We start from the raw sequence: 19,568 nt of genomic DNA on the forward strand, positions 1-19,568 counted from the left end.
TTGGTGCAGTGGGAAGCCATCTTGGGATCCTGAGAGTAAAGCCAAGAGATACCAAAGAAACGGAACTGGAGTCTTTATATAGTTCAGCTGCTGAATTAATCAGCCCCAGATCTGATGACCTTGGACTTCTGGTTGTGTTAGACCAGTGGTTCTGAAAGTGTGGTTCCCGACCACAGCAGTATCAGCATCTCCTGAGAACTTATTACAAACGCAGAATCTCCGACCTTACTCACTCCAGACCTACGGAATCAGAAACCCTGGGTGGAGCCCATCAGCCTGTACTTTAACAAGCCCTCCAGGAGATTCTGATGCATACTACAGATTGGCAACCACTGTGTGAGATTATCAGCTGTCTCTATTATTTAAGATAGCATTTTTTAAAACTTGCCCGATCCCAATGGGGTTCATGTTAAAAGAATAGATTCCCAAACCTAATGATTCAGACTTGCCAGCGCAGAGGCTTGGGAATTAGTCATTTAATCAAGTGCCCCTGGTGATTCTTATGACCAGAAAAGTGTGGGAAAAACAAATATAAGGCCCTTTAAATTGGGCATTCTGTCATTGGCTGCTGAAAGCATTTTAACCAACATGTGATCTATGATCCCCTATGCTCTAGAACGGCATAGGTAAACAGACACTAGCTCTTGCCTTGGCGAGTTTATTACAAAGTCCCAGTTTGGAGAGCATTTGGGTTAAAGTGAGGTTTACATTTCTAAGATTGGGTTTCCTAATGGTCAGCGTGAATTCCTGATCTTTTATATTCAGAACGTGTTTCCCCTACCTCCCTGCCACAGCTCCAGTCTGAATTCCTAACCTCTTAGACATTCTTGACTCCTACTATCTGGTGGCCCCAACGCCCCCACCAGGATTTCAAGAACCCCTCTCAAGTAATTACAGAGGTAATCGTACATTCCTCAACTCTCGGCTACATTCTCAGAGGCCAGATGCCTTCCTGCTGAACTTGAACCTGCTGATGCCCACGAGACTGCCATGAAAGCGGCAATTAGTCGGTTACAAACTAAACATGTATTTTCAAAGTCTAAAAAAGAAATTCTGCTCATCCAAAGAGAAATAATCTACAACTCTAAAATACTTAACATTAAATGGTCTGAAATCATCAATGTTCTTTCAGGCTGAATGAAAATTTTACATTAAAAACTTTCTTTTTTTAAAAGATGTATTTATTTGAGAAAAAGAGAAAGAGAGAGGGAAGGAGAGAGAGAGGTGGGGGGAGAGTCTTAAGCAGACTCCATGCTGAGCTTGGAGCCTGACGTGGGGCTCGATCTCATGACCCTGAGGTCATGACCAGAGCCTAAATCAAGAGTTGGGTGTTTAACAGACTGCACCACCCAGGCACCCCTACATTAAAAACTTTCTGTCCTTGTTTTCTTGGGCCAAAGAAGCTGAAAAGGTAAAAACCATTGTAATGTAATTTATGAGTGACAAATGTAAAAAGTCAAAGGGAGATTTAATTGTTTCGTCTCCCCTATTTACATGTACTTCATTTGCTTAGATATTATGTATTTTGTCTCCGCTCCCTTCCCCACAATACACCTGATACCTTATTGGTTTTGAACCTCTAATCACCTTTGGTTAAGTCGGATTTCCATGGATGTCTAAGCATTTGTTTATGCTGTCTCTTCTTTCTAGAAAACCCTTCCATTTTTCCCCTCTACCTTTTGAAACCCTACTCAATGCCTGAGTCTGCGCTCAAATGTCATCCCTGCAGCAAAACTAATTGCTGGCTGTTCTGTGCATTAAAATCGCTTCTTTCCCCCTCACATCTCTAGAGGGGTCTTCACGGTATCGTTTGTAGTTTATGTATCAATCATACTTGACAAGGGGGCATCATGAACATTTTTGTCCCTACTGCCAAAAAGAGTGTCTACCATAATGTAGTCACTTAAGGATCCTGAACTGATTTTCAGGCAAAAGTGATTTCCAGACATAAGCAACAACTGAAGAGTGACTTAATTTACTTGTTTGGTTTCTGCTATGGAGGCACCAGCTTGAGTGGCACTGGTCCCAGCTTTAGTCTGAGAAACTCAGAGAAGTGTGGCATATGAGTGGGCTGGGCAGTGTATCTCATTAGGACTGAAAGCTCAAGCTGTAGATGCTTCTGGAGTTACATATCCAGGCATGCATTACGGTCATCTTTAAGAGACTGTGGGCTCTTCAGAATTCTACTGCAAGCCTCAGGAAAGACATATTATAAACTAGGAAAGCCTCTGTCAGCAAGGAGAAGAGTAGCTTTGAGAACGTCATGGTATCTGCCACTTGGATTCGTCCTGTGGTTCAGTCACGTGTCAGTCCTATGGCTGCAAATCAGAAATGTCCGAAAGACCGTGCGCCAGATGGGATGCTTTCTGCTGCAGAGAAGAGAAAACCCAGCACAAAATGGCTTGACCAGTCAAGGAGCGCAGAGGCAAGGCTGCTCCACAGCTGGGTAATTCGGAAGCACGATGGCATCGTCAGCACTCATGTTCTTCCCATCTTTCCGGTCTGCCATCCTTGGGTGAACTCACCACACGGGCAACAACATGGCTTCTCAAGTTCTGGTTCCTTTATTTACTCATTCAACAAATATTTACCACATTAGGAACTATTCTTAGATGCTTTGGATATAGGAACAAATAAAAGACAAGATCCTTGGCTTCACGAAGTGTACTTTCTCATGGTGGGAGACAATTAACAAGAACAACAACAACAAAACTGCATATCAAATATGCTAATTCTACAGTTATGGAAAGAAGAAAAAACAGAAGAATGAGTTCGATGTTCCCAATGCTGTATAACATACTACCCTAGAAGTTAGTGGCTTAAAACAAAAATTTGTTACTCCTGGTTCTTTGAGTTGACTCTGCCCAGCTGTGTGTCTTTTGTTTGGGGTCTTTCATGTGTTCGCAGTGAGACGGCAGTTGGAGGTGGAGTGATCTGAAAGCTTGATGGGGATGGACATCCCAGATGGGTTTCTTTTTGCTCATACACCTTGTGCCTCACTTAACCACCTAACCTTATAAACCACGTTGGGATATGTAACTCCATAAGTGGCTGCAGTGTGATCTTTCTCTCAGTCCCCATGAGGTACACCGCCCACCCCATTAATTTGCCAAGTTTACCTGAATTACTCAGATGTAAGCTGGGACTGGTGCCACTCAAGCTGGCGTTCCCACCATGTAGCAAAAACCAAACATTATTCAGCTGGGAGCTGGCCAAGAATTTCTTTCTCCCCATGTAGCTGCTCCATGTGGCTAGCTGGGTTTCTCCCAGCAGAGTGGCCTTACAGTGATCAGACTTCTTTCATAGCAGCTCACTTCCTCCCTGAGTGAATGTTCCAAGGGACCGAGACAGAAACTGTAAGGCTTCTCCTGATCTAGCCTTGGGTCCTGCACTCTCACTTCTGCTGCCTACAACTCGTTATACATGGCCAGCCCAGATCCAGCATGGGAGGGGCCTAGACAGGATGCACCACAGGTATGGTTCACAGTGGTTGTGGCAGTGGGGGCATCTCTGCGGAAGCACCCTAACTGGGTGAGGGGGATTGAACTGAGATGGCTCAAAAGGGGGAGGTAGGGCAGGCTGCTGTTTAAATAGCGTTCTTGATTTTCAAGGTTGAGAAAAGTTGAGATTTGAGCCAGACTTGAAAAGTGACAGTTATTCACACAGCTGCCTGGGGGGAAGAGAAGTCCATGTAGAGGAAAGTAGGCACAGTGTCCAGAAGAAAAGAATATTGCTTTAAGTTCCCTGGGGGAGGACAACCTTTCTTGGATGCTCCCTTGGCCTACTTCCCTTTGTATCTTATTGCCCGAGACTGCAAAAAATGCCCATGTCTGATCCTTGCCAAGGAGACTGGGACCACCAGCTCACCATGAACTAAGTCAGTACAATCGTGATGAATTCCCTAGGGCCGAGGCCTCCCTGGATGCACATGGTCACCTGGGGTAGGGTAATTCCTGAACAAGCCAGGTCTCTGCTGGCAAGGGAGAAGGGGTACGTGTCCACAATAGAAGGAGTACATATGCAGAAAGGGAAATAATAGTGTCTCTACTGTACCCTGGAGATTAAACAATATTCCTTTGGGGCCTGCCTAACAGAGGACAAGTCATCCCACCTTCCCAGAGATAGATCCTGACTGCCAGCAGAGAATTCTCATGTTTGGTGTCAGAGCAGAAAAGGCTGGAAAGGGACTAGGATTAGCATCTAACTTGCCCAGCAGGAAAGGGGCCACTACCTATGGAGAAGGAGAGAGCTTAATGGAGTACACTCAGCAGACAGGCAGCAGGTAGTACTCAGGAAGCAGAAAGGTCACTCTGAAACAAAAATTCTATGTATGGCACGGAAATGTCCAGAGATACGTGATGAATGATGGACTTCATTCGAAAGGCTAATGTTAGAATTCCCGAGTGCAGCCCCACGACTGTGGCCCTGTGGCTGGCTTTATGGCCCCTGACGTGTGTCTAATGGGAAAGCCATGCCTGAGAACTGGGGTGCCTGCCTTGTCTGTAGCAATGCAAATTCTTTTTATATTTCCTAAGTGCCACATACAGTAATCCACCCACATGTGAGTTTTCTGTGTTCCTCGTAGTTCAGTAAATATTTATTGATGGAAAGAGAAGTGAATACTTAGAAAGACTAAGTCAAACTGAGATAATAAAGAAATGTAAGCTATAATTCAGAGGAAAGGAATGCCAAAAGCAGGGGATGAATCTGAAGTCCATGACTGTGCTTTTATATCACTTCTTCCCCCAGCATAGGCAGCTATTGTTACAAATTACTATATTTGTAGAAATTGGTTCCATTCTAACCAAGGGATGCAAGTATGATGCATCAGTTGAGTACAAGACAGATTAAAACAATTTCGTTAAAATATAGAAGAGCAAGAGTAACCATATCTAATCTTTGAAAATACCTTTTCTCTTTAAGGATCAAAATATTGTTCCCCCCACAGATGTAGAAAGATTTTGGTCCAGTTTTACTCAACATGTATTTAGTGGGAACCTATGAGATGTAATAATACTATAAAATATGAATAGATTCTAGAAAAGAAGAGAGGCCTTCTTTTTGCAACCCAGCAGGGCAGAAAGGATTAAATTCTTATAAAGGATGAACAAATGTATTAGAAAAGATACTGTATAATCAAGTTCATAAAAGTGAAAAAAATTGAGCAAGCTTTCATAGAAATGAACTATGGTTCTAATAATAAAACTTCCATTTTTATAGCATTTACTAGTTTCTGAAGCACTTTTACAGACTTGCTCTCATTGTTTCACATGGACCTTGCAAGGCTGGCAGGATTTGGATAAGTAATTCCTTTTAAAACATGTTTTAGAATACAGAATATTTAGACCGAAGAATGCATTCTTAAGAATAAAACTCAAGGGTGTGTGAGGAGAATATAGAGCAAGTTTTTGGTTTTGGTTCCATTATTAACTAGCTTTGTGAACTATGACATATCAGGTGATGTCTTTGTAAAATCAAGGGTTGGACTTCTGGACTTTGAGAACTAAAACCCTCAAGTGATGGGCGGTAACAACTTTAACAGGCCATCTTTCCTAAAAAGAAACCTCATGCATGGTAGCACACTGGTTATTAAATGATATAGTATTAAGAATAATTAAGTAGAACCTGTTAAAGAATGACTGTTGAAGTGTATGATTAGGAATATTAAAATATTCAGTAATTCCATGCAATAAAGCACATTGACATATTCAGCTGTTTTAAAAGATTTAGCAGCTGTACTGTTGGCTGATTTATGCTGGGGGCACCTTGCTACATAGCCTTGGCTTCAGGCTCTGATCAGATTTTTCAGATACAGACTAAGACCCGAGGCTTAGCCAACTTGATTGAAAAGGCAAGGCCCTGAATACAACTAGGCAAAAAGTATGATGAAAGGGTATAAGGCAATCACCGCTATTGTGAAAGGAAAACAAAGTATGTGCAACCTTGGTAAGTGACTAATAGCATCTCTATGTCTGGAGGATTGCACATTATCAGCTAATTACCTGTCTTCTTCCAACATTCTTGCACATAATCTCCAAATCAAGAAAAAACAAAACTGTGCTTCAAAAGATATTTTCAGACCTCTGCTACTGAACAAGATGGGGTAATAAGGACCAAATTTACCCTCTGTCTTGAAATAACTCCAACATGGATGAAATGTATGCAGCGATGGAGCGTAAGACAATGGATATGAGGCAAGGAAGGATAGTGACCTCTAAGAGATGGAAAACATATGAGGTGAGCCCCAGGATTGTCCTAGCTTATCACCCTGAGAGAGTTTCCAGTTCACAGCATGCGGGAAGAAGAACCCAGGAGGGTCCTGGCAGATCCTGAGGGCTGAGAAGTTGGAACTGAGAGACCCAGAAGACTAGGTTAGCTAGAGTTCATAGGAAAGAAGCCCAGGGAGCAGAGTTTCACAGAGAGAAAACCCTGGATTATCTATAGATAATCTCCCTCAAGTATTCAGCTGAGTAGTGATTAGCACATGTGTGGTAAAGAATCATCAGGAGGGATCAGAGATAATAAGGTCCAGCACTCATATGGCAGGAAGGAGGGCCTGTTCCTTACAAGTCATCCTGGAAACCTCATGACTCACAGGGCCTTGGGTAGAGCACATGAAAGAGTCTTGCCTCACTAGTGGGGGATAATTAGCCCTATACTATCAGTCTAATCCCACCTAATCTTGAAAGATGCCAAAGGATCGAACAATAGCACACAGTTTGGAAAGGGAGGGCTGGAAATCCATTATTGAAAGGTTCTTATACCATGTGTGAAGTGGTCTAAAACCACTTGAGATTACACTATGATAAATTAAAGATGTATATATATATCATAAACCATAACACAACCACTGAAATAACAAAACAAAGAGTTTTAGCTAATATGCCAACATAGAAGATAAAATGAATTAATGAATTCCCATTAATCTAAAGGAAGACAGAAAATGAGGAACAATCAAAGAACAGATGGGATGGAGCAAAAACAAATAGCATGATGACAGGTTTATACCTAACCATATCGATAATCACATTAAATATAAACAGTCCAAATATCCCCCAATTAAAAAAGTCAGATTGGATTTGAAAAAAGCAAAATCCAATTATATGCTGCCTACAAGAAACGCACATTCAATACAAAGACACAAATAGGCTAAAAATAAAAGGATGAGAAAAGTTCTACCATCCACCAGTAATCAGAAGGAAGCTGGAATGGCTACATCATTAGCCATTAGGGAAACACAAATTACAACCATAATGAGATACCACCATGTAGCTATTTAAATGGCTAAAATTTTAAAAATTGAACCACAGTCACATTTTAGAGAGGATATGAAGAAACTGGAACTCTCATACACTGTTGGTGGGAATGTAAAATGGTCCAACATCTTTGGAAAACAGTCTGGCATTTTCTTAATAAGTGAAACACATGCCTACCACAAAATCTAGCTGTCCCTCCCCCGAGCATTTCCTCAAGAGAAATGAAAACAAAGTCCACTCAAACACTTGTACATGGATGTTCATAGCAGCTTTATCTGTACACTCACGCTGGAAACAACCCAGAGGTCCATTAAAGGGTGAATGAATAAACAAATTTGAGTGTTCCCATAAAATGGAATACTGCTCAGCAATAAACAGGGACAAACTATTGATACGTGTGACAACATGGATGAATCTCAAGATAATTATGGTGCCTGAAACACATGAGACCAAAAAGACTATACATTCCATTTATATAAAACTAGAAAACGCAAGTTCCTTTACATTAATAGAAAGTAGATCAGTGGTTGCTTGGAGGCAGTGGAGGGGTGGGAGGGAGAGATTACCAAGGGCCATGAAGAAACTTTTGGGAGTATGGATATATTCATACCCATGTGGTGATGGTTTCTCAGGTATATACATTTAACAAACTTACCAATTTGTATGTTTTAAATATGGATATGTTAATTATACTCGAGAAAGCTGTTATCAGAAAGGGAATGTACAAGAACAATAATTCAGAAAGATATACATACCCCCTATGTTCACTGCAGCATTACGTACAATGGCCAAGACATGGAAATGACCTAAGTGTCCACCGACAGATGAATGGATAAAGAAATTTATATATACAATGGGATATTTTTCAGCCATAAAAAAGAATGAACTCTTGTCATTTGTGACAACATAGATGAAACTTGACGGCATTATGCTAAGTGAAATAAGTCAGACAGAGAAAGACAAATACCATATGATCTCGTATGTGGAATCTAAAAAGAAAACAAGCTTATAGATACAGAAAACCGACTGGTAGCTACCAGAGGTGGGGTTGTGGTGTGTGTGTGAAATGGGTGAAGGTGAAGGAGGTCAAAGGTACAAACTTCCAGTTATGAAATAAATAAGTCATGAGGTTGTAATGCACGGTGTGGCGACTATAGTTAATAATACTGTATTATATTTTTGAAACTTGCTGAAAGAGTAGATCTTAAAAATTCTCATAAGAACAAACAATTGTAACTAGGTATGGTGATGGACGTTAACCAAACTTGTGATAATTATTTCACAATATGTACAAATACTAATCATTAAGCTGTTACACTTGAATATAATGTTATATGTTAATTATACCTTCATAAAAAGGGGGAGGAGGAGAAAGGGAAGCTATTTTATCTCATTTTCCGCCAAAGGTAACATTAAGTATATTCCATGTTGTTCAGAGCACACTGATCATTAATTGCTGATAAAAGTCTAGGATACGAGTGAATCCGGTCCACCATAAAGGGAAAGATAAATATTTAATTTTTGGTCAATTACTTTTCTTTTGGAATCTTTGGAAAATTATTTAAGCACTGGTTAACTTTATGAATCTACAGATCTAGGCATGAATACTGTTTATCCAGAAAGGATAGTTTCATTTCCTAATTTTTCCCCTGTGGTATAACTTTCCATTTATTTTATAGTTTTTAATAATATTTTTGCTTCATTTCATGCATTCAGCAATTCAAGAAATATTTATTGAATGCCAACTGTCAGTAGGTAAGGTGTTTAGGGCTCCGCCTGCACTGAGCTGCCCTTCAGGTGCGGGAAAAGGACTTTCAATAAATAAGTCAACAAACTCATGTAGCTACAGATTTTCGTAAGGGAGGTGAAGAATTCAAACAGGATGCTCTCTGTGATACAGAGTGATAAGAAATCTTCCAATGTGACTTAATTATATGTTAACTCTGCAGTCCATTACTTCAAATGATTCCCAGTTATTAAATTTGCACAGAATTTTACTACTCTGTTTATAGTTAGTCATAAGCTCCAGGCCATTTAAAATAAAAGCTACAGATGAATAGAAAAGCCACTTAGTTAACTTGTCTTCGTCTTTTAGGCTTTGGCTGAAAGGCCACTTTCTCTGCGAAGTCTTCCTGGTGAGCCTTCCCTAACTCCCACCCTCACAGCAACACACACACACACACACACACACACACACACACACACACCACACAGGTCCTCACTATATGCCCTGCATTTGTCTCTCATGACACCCACCAGGATTTGTAATTATTATATGAGCGATTTTTCTTTATTAATGTGTATCTTCCCAAGAAACTAATCGCCATGAGGGCAGAGACTCTGGTTTTTCCACAACTGCATGCCTATTATCTAACAGAGTCTGGCAGAGGGTATATGGCAGAAAAATATTTATTGAATAGAAAATATTTATTTAATGAAGGAGTAGTTGTGCTCACTTCAGGAAGAGTTTGGTGATTNGGGCAGGGGGAGAGGGGGAGAGAGAATCCAGAGGGCAAGGAACCTGATGCGTGGCTCCATCTCACGACCCTGAGATCATGACCCGAGATGAAATCAAGAGTTGGACGCTCAACTGACTGAGCCCTCAGGTGCCCTGAGAGATTCTCATTTTTAATCTGTGAATGATTTAGACTCTGGGTTAAACAATCTATTCCTGAGACTGTGGCCTGAGATTCACATAATCATCCTACTTTAAGTCTGCACTTCTAAACTCTTGATGTAGGTGATTCCTGACAAATTAATAAACGTGAGGGGGAAGTTATGTTTTTTTGTTGAAAGGGCTGAATTGTAAATGAAGAGGAAATACTGTCATGTCAATCTCGCCGTCTATCAGAGAGTAGGTATTGTACAGTTGCTATTTCTGAGAGGTCCTCCAGCCAGATTGCCCGGGTTCAAATCCCGACTCTCTCATCAGCTATGTGAACTCAGTCAAGCCACCTAACCTCTTGGTTCCTCATTTTCCTCATCTGTAAAATGAGGATAAAAAAAGAATCTACTTCCTAGGGTGACTGCAATGCTTACAAGTGTTAGTACACGTAAAAGGGCTTAGAAAAGTGAATGGTATACAGTACGTGCCACATAAGTGCTCATTATCAATTTCAGTAATGTACAATTCTCACTAAAATCAACTCTTCTCAGATCTATATTGTGCAATCTCATTGGCCAAATAAAGTATGGCCCTGTGTAAGAAGTGTATTTGTAATAGAATCATGACTTTCTAATTTATTGTTATTTTTCATCTACATATCTAGCTTTGAAATTAATGAATATATTAATTGAGGGGAGAATTTCTATCCGAATGACAATTATTTTAAGGACCTTAGAGAACTGATAAAAATGAAGAAACAGTAAGATAAACTATGGTAACTTAGAATTCACTCTGTGGCATTGACCTTTAAACAGAGCATTTCTGAATTTCATAAGCCAGTTTCTTACAGTTACTTGCGGAGTGGGCCTTAACATTCAGCCTTTCATATGGTCTGAAAGGGGGTTATTTCTAGAGGAATGTGCAGGGCAGCAGGAGAGGGGGAGTCTTTGGGGTGGAAATGTGGGAACAGCAGCCCTTTGAATGCTGCGCGTGACGTAGCATGGGAAATGGGAGCAGCTGCTGGCGGAGTGTTTCACACGCAGCGGGACAGTGGGAAAGCAAAGAGGCAAAGAGCCAGGGCAAACAAGTGCCCCAAGCAAGGGCGGGGCGGAGGCGGGCTGCGGCGGAGGACCGAGGTCTGGCTGCAGAGCGAAGGACCCTTGAAAGAAAGAAGAATAAAGCAGGGAAAACTCGGAGGGAAGGGCAAATGTCAGCTGCGGAAGAAGAAAGAAGGGAAAGGAAAGCGTGAGCGTAATGGCAGTTTTAAGTGTTGCTGAAAAGGAATGAGCGATACTGAGAAAGTAAAAGAAATACGGACATCCATAAAGCTGCTGTTTGAGCACATTGTACAGGGATGTGTGACATTTTTTAAAACAATAAAATAGTGACATGGATTACCATAGTGGCTAGCTCACAACTCGAAAAAATAGTTTCCCATGAAAACAAATCAGGAATTAAGGAGTACGTAAGGATCAAGCGATCAGATAACCTGAGTTCATGAAGGTTTGGGTTCACTTTATAAAAGCTCTGAAAAAATTAATACGCCTTTCGTTCTCTTCAACCATTAATATTTCTTTGACTTCCACTGGCTTCATTTTTGTACCCCATATAATTTTTTTGGTCACACTCCCTACATCATTCACTTTTCTTCCTCTAATCCCACACATCGTAATGACCTTTTTTTTTTTTTTCACAACGCAGAATGCCCTTGAAAACTAGAGTGTTCTTTGGAGTGTGGAGGCCGGACTCTGGAACATCTGGGTCACATTACTTTCAAGGTTACATAGGCAATTTCAGTATCATTCTTCTTGAATAAAGTACAATTAGCTGTAAAAACATTGGAAGCCACAGACTGAGGTAAATATCTGTAAGGTTGACAGTACACGTTGACAGTGTGCTCTAAAGGCTGGCACTATCCTGGGCCTTTGAGATGCACGCATTCCTCTGTTGCTTCAAATCTTTAAAGGGATTTGTGCACTTCCTTTTTATTTTTTTTTTTAACAGAGATGAGGCTAAGCATAAATGATTGTTCTCTCCTCACTGAAAAGATGTTTTCTTAGAACTTAATTGTCCTTTTTTCATGGGTCAGTCTATTCCTAATGTCAACAAATCCTTCTGTGACCTAACCTTCTCTAAAACAAACACATTCTTTCCTCTTTGTTCTTCTCATTTCCTTCATTCTCAGCTTTTGAAAAACTCCTGCCAGGGGAGGCATCAAACTCAGCGTTGTAGTTGCAGTCTTTTTACTTACATTTTAGAACATGTTAGGGTAGTTTTTCCTACAGCACTACAATATTTTTGGATAGTGGATTCCAATCTTTTCAAGTCCGTGGATCCCTTATTAACATTCCAAGAATTAGGGGATCCCCACATGATGGAAGTACTACTTAATCTCAACAGTTTCTCCCAGGACCTTGTTAGAAAGACAGAATCACAGGCCTCTCCCAATACCTACTAAATCTTGGGGGGGGGTGGTGAGGGTGTTTTAACAAGCTCTGCAGCTGAATCTTATCTGTGCTAGATTTTTCGTTCTAGACCAGTACTATCCAATAGAAATATAATGAGAGCTGCAGATGTCATTTTAAATTTTCTAGCAGATTAAAAAAAGTAAAAAGAAACAGTGTCAGTTGTTTTACTTGAAGCAACAGGCTCACTTTATTCGTCTTCAAGAAAAATACCCAGCTACGACTAATCATACAAATTATACAAAAGAAATGGGTGAAATCAATTCTAATAATATATTTTACTTAACCAAATACATAAAAATATTATCACCTCAACATGTAACCAATATAAAAATATTTTATTTTTGGTGCTGAGTCTTTGAAAACTGATATGTATATTACACTTACAACATATCTCCATTCTACTAAAAGGAATCTACGAGAAGTTCCCCTTCACCCTTCTCTTTCTGCCTGGAAGACAAGTTAAGGGCTTAGGTTTCCAGGTCGCTGTAGCACTGTAACACTCCTCTAATACAGAATTTTCTGCATGGCATTAGGCTTATTTTCCACAGTATGACCATAAACTTCTCAAAGTATCTTACATAAGACACTTTTTAAAATCTTTTAAAGTTGGCTGTACCTGGCAAGTACTTAATGTAGGACAATGGTTCTCAGAGTGTGGTCCCTGGATCGGCAGCATCAGTTTCGCTTGGGAGCTGGTTGGAAAGGCAGAATGTCCAACCCCAGCCCAGACCTACTGAATCAGAAACTCTGGAAGTGGGGCCCAGGATTTAATAAGTCGTTAGGTGATCCCGATGCTTATGAACATTTGAGAACCACTGATGGAGGAAAACACATTTCCTTTGAGAATGGCCTCAGTCTCATCATTTTCTCCTGGGTTTTGTGGTCTAACCACAGGCAGAATTATTTTAGGTATTGTTAAAGAAACAGCTGAAAAAGGACATGATAAGAAGACATTGCAGAAATAACCCTTGGCCAACCAAGGGGACCAAAGTCAGATATCCTCTCCTTACCCTCAGTTAGTAATAGGTCCACATTATTTGTAAGAGCAGATGGCAGAGCTCACTTAGACTCCCTGCCTAGAAGGGACCCCATAATGCCAAATGCTTAGTACAGTATCCTTTAAAAAATATGAAGAAAATGTTCAGAATCTGTCAACACATTTAAAGGATCAAATCCTGTGCTCAATGATGACAAGGACAAACACACACATACATACATATAGAAGCTTGCTTTGAAAACCTACCTCACCAAAGTAAAGATCATAAGCTGCTCTGCTGGAATTTTTAATTTTTCAATTAAAACTCTTATTCAATTTTTTTAAAAAAAGATTTTATTTATTTATTTGACAGAGATAGAGACAGCCAGCGAGAGAGGGAACACAAGCAGGGGGAGCGGGAGGAAGAAGCAGGCTCATAGCGGAGGAACCTGATGTGGGGCTCGATCCCATAACGCTAGGATCACGCCCTGAGCCGAAGGCAGACGCTTAACTGCTGTGCCACCCAGGCACCCCTCTTATTCAATTTTTNCGATCCCATAACGCTAGGATCACGCCCTGAGCCGAAGGCAGACGCTTAACCGCTGTGCCACCCAGGCACCCCTCTTATTCAATTTTTAAAAAAAACAAAGCCACCAAATATTTCTCTTGGCCAGCTAAATATGATCCCATGTCCTTCCACAATCTTACTAGTCTGATTATGGAGACCAAATTCCTGGTCAGAAATCAGTGAAGAATTTTTAAGTTAGAGATCTGAAAAGGTATCACTTTTATAGTATTAGTGTCATAATAGCATTTTTTTTTGTTTATAACATGGAGAAAGAGTGAGTAATTACAGAAGTATTAAAAGAAAACCCATCTATAAAATTTTTCCTAAGATGGCATAAGCAGTAAATGTGATTTTGGTCAGTATGTCCTTGGACCAGACAGGATGATTACAGTGTCTGCTAGGTACACAGGAGATGCTCAATCACTGCTGATTGAATGGAAGAAGAAGGAAAGAGTGAAAGAAGGAATGGAATGTGCAGAAGATGAGGGCCTATATCTTTGTGACAGAAAGATAACACAGATGTGAAGACGGAGTATATAACTGTCTGCATGACTTTGGAAGAACCTTAGGAAACCTTTAAAAACACACATAATTCATGATACTGTCCTTAAACATATTTAAAGAATATCATGCCTAGAAATGTCTTCATATTCAATATTTTTCAAGTGATTACACTCCAGACATCCCACAATCAATAAAGCATGTACTCTTTATATTAAAGTGTATTTGCAGCTTCTGTTGCTCTTCATGGGTTTACTTGTAATGCAGAGAAATGGTTAGAACATCCCCTAGCAGGACTTCCCTAGAGTAGAATGTTCCCTATAGTACTTGTGCTTGGTGAATAAGGAGCATGACTATGTCACTAAACATGCATGCATTGCTTCAACATTAGAAAAGTTTAGCATCAGTTTCATTTTCTTCCCATTTGGTTTTGATACTCATTCTTACTGGGTCGAATACTAGCATTGGTACCACTTTAAGAGCTAATTCATTAAAATCACTTTCGGTTGATTTTAAGACGGTTGCTGAGTTCTAAAGACAATGAAGAATGTAACGCTTTAACGTCTTAAATTTGAAACTACAGGTGGGATTTTTAAGGGGTACACTGAGCTGGGCTCATTAATCCATTGGTTCGTAAAAGGGAGATTTCAAAGTTAATATCCCTGAGAATCATTCAAAAAAGGGGAGAAGCAGGAAAAGAGTGAAGTATTTCATACCCGTGTCGCCCAAACTAGCTTTCAAGTATGACTTTGTGAAGTCCAAACTAAACAGGATTTTGATAAGAGGAAGCAAAAGGGGCGGTGGGGGGGGCATTTCAGAAGAGAGGATTCACACCTTGACTGACACTTACAAGCTTATGACCAGGACTGTGTCAGTTTCTATGTCTAAGTCTCAGTCTCTTTATGTGTAAAAGGGAATAGTGATAATAAGTAATTGTAAGGCATCATCATAATGTTGTAGGGATTAAATGAGGGAATGCACATGAAAACTCCTCCTCACTACAAGGAATGATGGTTTCCTATGCCTAAAACACATCGTTGTGTGGTCTGGGACAAACATCCCGACCACCGAGTCCACTCTGAGGCAGACAATAGGATTTTATTCCTACAGAGTTTCAAACAGGGAAACCAAGGTCTCTAAACTTCTATTTGTGCATTTCAAATAAATTCAGAGATCTCTATACATTATTTCTATGTATAGACAAATCGTGACTGTGTCTTACTCTGCTATTGATGTCACATATACACAGTTTATCTGTTTCTATCATTTTGACTGATATTACACACAGCTAAAAAAACCCAACATGGCTTTCTTTTAAAATAAAAATTAATGGATTGTCTAATTCAACCCAGGATATTCTGGTATCAAGTAGATATAGCCTGGTACTATGTAACTCTCTTCTCTTACACTATTTTGCCCAAATTTAAGAGGTTTTCTTAGGTTTATATGTGCCTTCCCACTACTCCAACTCTCTATTCCTTAATTTTTCCCTTAGTGGACGAAGAAGCAGAGATGAATTTGTACTAATTTTTTATCATGATGTCATAACTGTCAGGATTGTGAACAACTAAATTCTTTATTTTTCTAGAAATAGAATATTATAATGATGATGGGCTCTGGCTTCCCTCCACAGAAGATGGCTGATTCTTTAGTCAGATACATTCTTCTAACTGTAAAATGTTGTCCATAGGACATGTGACTTGCTCTGCCAGTAATGGGGTGAAGTTATTTGATGTGAACCTCATTTCTTGGCTTTGTTCACTTTCTGAACAAGGACTCCCATTTATAATATAGCAGAGTGGTTACAACCATGGTCAAAGAAAAAAATGGAATCCACTTCACTCAGTTATGTGCAACCCCAAACCTTGGATTTATCAGCTTTCTGCCGAAAACACTTTTCAAGCATATCCTTAAGGTCATGTCCAAAAATAGCAACATGTGAAATTTGCCACAAGAGCATGCACCATGAACTCACTGAGCTGTTTAGTAGGAGAAAGCTGTGTATGTGTGGGCTTGGGATGAGGGGTTTAAATGTTAAAATGAAAGAAGGAGAAACACAATCCCCGCGAGCCACGTCTGTAATATGAATAGAGGAAGCCACTGTATTGATTCTAAACTAAATTTTGTCATATGCATATCTCCCCCCACCAGATATCCAGATACAGAATCATAGGATTGAGCTGGATGTGACCTGAGACCAAATGGATTGCCTCATTTTATAAATGAGGGAATTAAAGCTGAGGGAGGATAAAGGCTTTTTCAAGATAATATGGTCAAAGAATGAGCTTCAGTTTTGAAGTCAGGGCTAATACTATTCACTCCAGTCCTCTTTTTACTACATCAGCTCCTTTCATGTACTTCCCTATATTTATAACCAAGTCCTTATTCGTTTTAAGAATGAGCAAAACTTAAGCTATTAATATTTTCGTGTACTTTACATCTAAATAAAGAGTGCGACTATAATGGCCCATTTAGCACTGATCTTTAAAAACTTCCCTTATCAGTCATAATCTTTTAACATCGTCTGTAAGCTCACATGCCATTGTCACAAATCTCGTACCACATTTTGAAAGCAAATGCAGCATTTGATTCTTCTTTTTTTTAAAAAAAAGATTTTATTTATTTATTTGACAGGGAGAGAGAGAGCATAAGCAGGGGGAGTGGCAGGCAGAGGGAGAGGGGGAAGCAGGCTCCCCACTGAGCAGGGACCCCGATGTGGGGTTTGATCCCAGGACCCTGGGATCATGACCTGAGCCAAAAGCAGACACTTAACCCACTGAGCCACGCAGGTGCCCAGCATTTTGTTCTTTAAAAGAAATTTTAAGATACCTTTCAAGAGTGCTCGAAGAGAACAAATGTGGCCACTGCTTTTCCTTGGACATTTATTACTTTCCTTGTTTATGCTTAAAGTGAAAAACATATTAAGGATGAAGCTGATAAGGTTTTAATAGTACTTAGCCACTACGAAACTAATAGACATAGAAAGGCATGTAATTGCTTAACTATATTGCTTTGCGTTAGTCAATGCCACTTACAACAGTCTATCATACAAATATTTCAAAACTATCCATCACAACAAGAATTAAATTATAGGAGATCTCAAGAGGTCTTGAATTTGGAACTTGTTTTTATTAAAGATCTAGCAATTCTTCAACAGGACTTTCAATCACACCCCTAAATGGACTGCCAATATGAAAAGTTATCTGCTTTAGCATTTTTTCCCATTAAAACATTGAAAACAAATACTTTTAAACTCAGTTTCCTGTCTTTCCTCAGAAGCATACTCTCTGCAACCTATGAAACCGGAGAGGGAAACAAAACAATTTTCTAATTCTATGGTAAAATCAGTTTGAGGGTTTTGGGGTATTTACACAGCATCCTTCACATGGGGAACACAGAGACACATTACCTTTTCTGAGTTCTTACTATGAGCCAGGTACTGTACTAACAACTCTACATGAATTAATTTGTTTATTATTACAGCAAGCATGTTAGACATGAGAGAACTGACAGGACAAGTGACTTCAAGGTCACTCAGTAAGTTTGATTCCAAACCTTGTATGCTATAATAATAATCATTATAACTGCAATAACACCAAGAGCTAGAATTTATACAGCATTTACTATGTAACTAGCACTGTTCCAAGCACTTTCCACATCTTTTGACTTACTTGTCCTAATAATAGACTGGTATTTTAGAAACATTTAATATCCACATTTTCTTCAGATGAAAGACCGAAGCACAGAAAGGTTGAATAACCTGCCCAAGGTCCCACAGCTAGTAAGTGTGACCTTGAGCATGCTTCTGGTCCCTAGATATATTATGCAAACCTATGAAAAACCTGCATATATAGGTTTGTGATGGGATGTTTTTTTAATTTTTTAAATTATTTTTTTTTAAAAGATTATTTATTTATTTTTGAGAGAGAGAGAGCACGAGTGGGTGGAGTGGCAGAGGGAGAAGCAGACTGCTTGCTGAGCAGGGAGCCCAACATGGGGCTCCATCCCAGGACCCTGGGATTATGACCTGAGCTGAAGGCAGACACTTAACTGACTGAGCCATCCAGGTGCTCCGGATGTTCTTTTTAAAACGATTTTAGAATATGTCTTACCATTGACTGTTGTTTAAATTAGGATTCCAAAGGTAAAGATGTTTAAAGAATCCAAGCAATAATAGTACAAAGTAATTGTATGACAGTAAGTCAGTCCTCCCATCATGACTCAGCACTACCTTCCATTTTTTGCAAGATATGGGAAAGTCTAACTTTAAGCTATCTACAAAAATTATTACTAATAGGTTTGAAAACATTTATATAGGAGCTTACTAAATAATATAAAATACCCTACATTCACAAAATATTATCCAGAACATCACATGAAGAAACTACTTTTCTTGTTTCTTACAAACAAGCTTTATCCATATATTCTCTTGTTGTGACAAGGAACTGCAATGCTCGTAATGTGCCTACCTGCAGAAGCTTCCATCTGGTGTTCAGGTCTTCCAGAATGTTGAGGTTATATGGTGACAGCTGAATGCCCAACGTAGTGAGTTGGCGAGCAAGGTCATTGACGTAGCTGACATTCTCTTTCAGAGGTGTAATTTCTCCTCGAAGCACCTGTGTGAAATAGTCAAGGGCAAGTTGGAAAATGAGAACATTTAAAGCAAAGAAACAGACACACGGGAACTACAAGATATCTTGTTCTGTTTGGGGTGCAGTGTTAATGACGTGTGCTCTATTATAGTGGTATTGCAACTATAAACATTTATGAATAGAAGCATAATGGTAACTAATATTTATAGAGGATTTCTTAGGTGCCTAATCCCGTGATGAGCTCTGTTCACATAATCATAATTTTATTCCTACAAAATAACCCTGTGAGATGGGTAGTTGGAGAATTCTCATTTTACATAAGAGACAACAACTTGCACAGGTTATATCTTGCCAAAGGTTCAATGGGTCAAAATTGAGGAACCTAGGATACATACCCAGGGTTGCTTGCCTCCAGAGTACATATTCTTAGCTATTATATTATATACCTTTCCAAAGTAATTCTGGATTGGTAAAGTGACAGAAAAAATACACTGCTAGATTCTAAATTCTACTCATCTTACAACCACAAATGGATCCCTTTTTTTTTTTTTACAATAAAAAGATATACTCAATCATGAAATATTACATTCATACTTTGCACT

The 19,568-nt window shown here is 39.5% G+C and overlaps 1 protein-coding gene across 9 annotated transcripts in view; it reads right to left on the minus strand.

Moving 5' to 3' along the window:
* Nucleotides 1-19,568, minus strand: part of DMD (dystrophin) — a 2,070,581-nt gene that overhangs the window by 299,959 nt on the left and 1,751,054 nt on the right. For all 9 annotated transcript variants that reach the window (XM_034649821.1, XM_034649815.1, XM_034649816.1 and 6 more), the window contains one exon: nt 18,844-18,990. In XM_034649821.1, the coding sequence (XP_034505712.1) occupies nt 18,844-18,990 (147 nt within the window). The remainder of the gene's footprint in view (nt 1-18,843; nt 18,991-19,568) is intronic.

This window comes from Ailuropoda melanoleuca, chromosome X (assembly GCF_002007445.2).
Source record: "Ailuropoda melanoleuca isolate Jingjing chromosome X, ASM200744v2, whole genome shotgun sequence".
Lineage (NCBI taxonomy): Eukaryota > Metazoa > Chordata > Mammalia > Carnivora > Ursidae > Ailuropoda > Ailuropoda melanoleuca.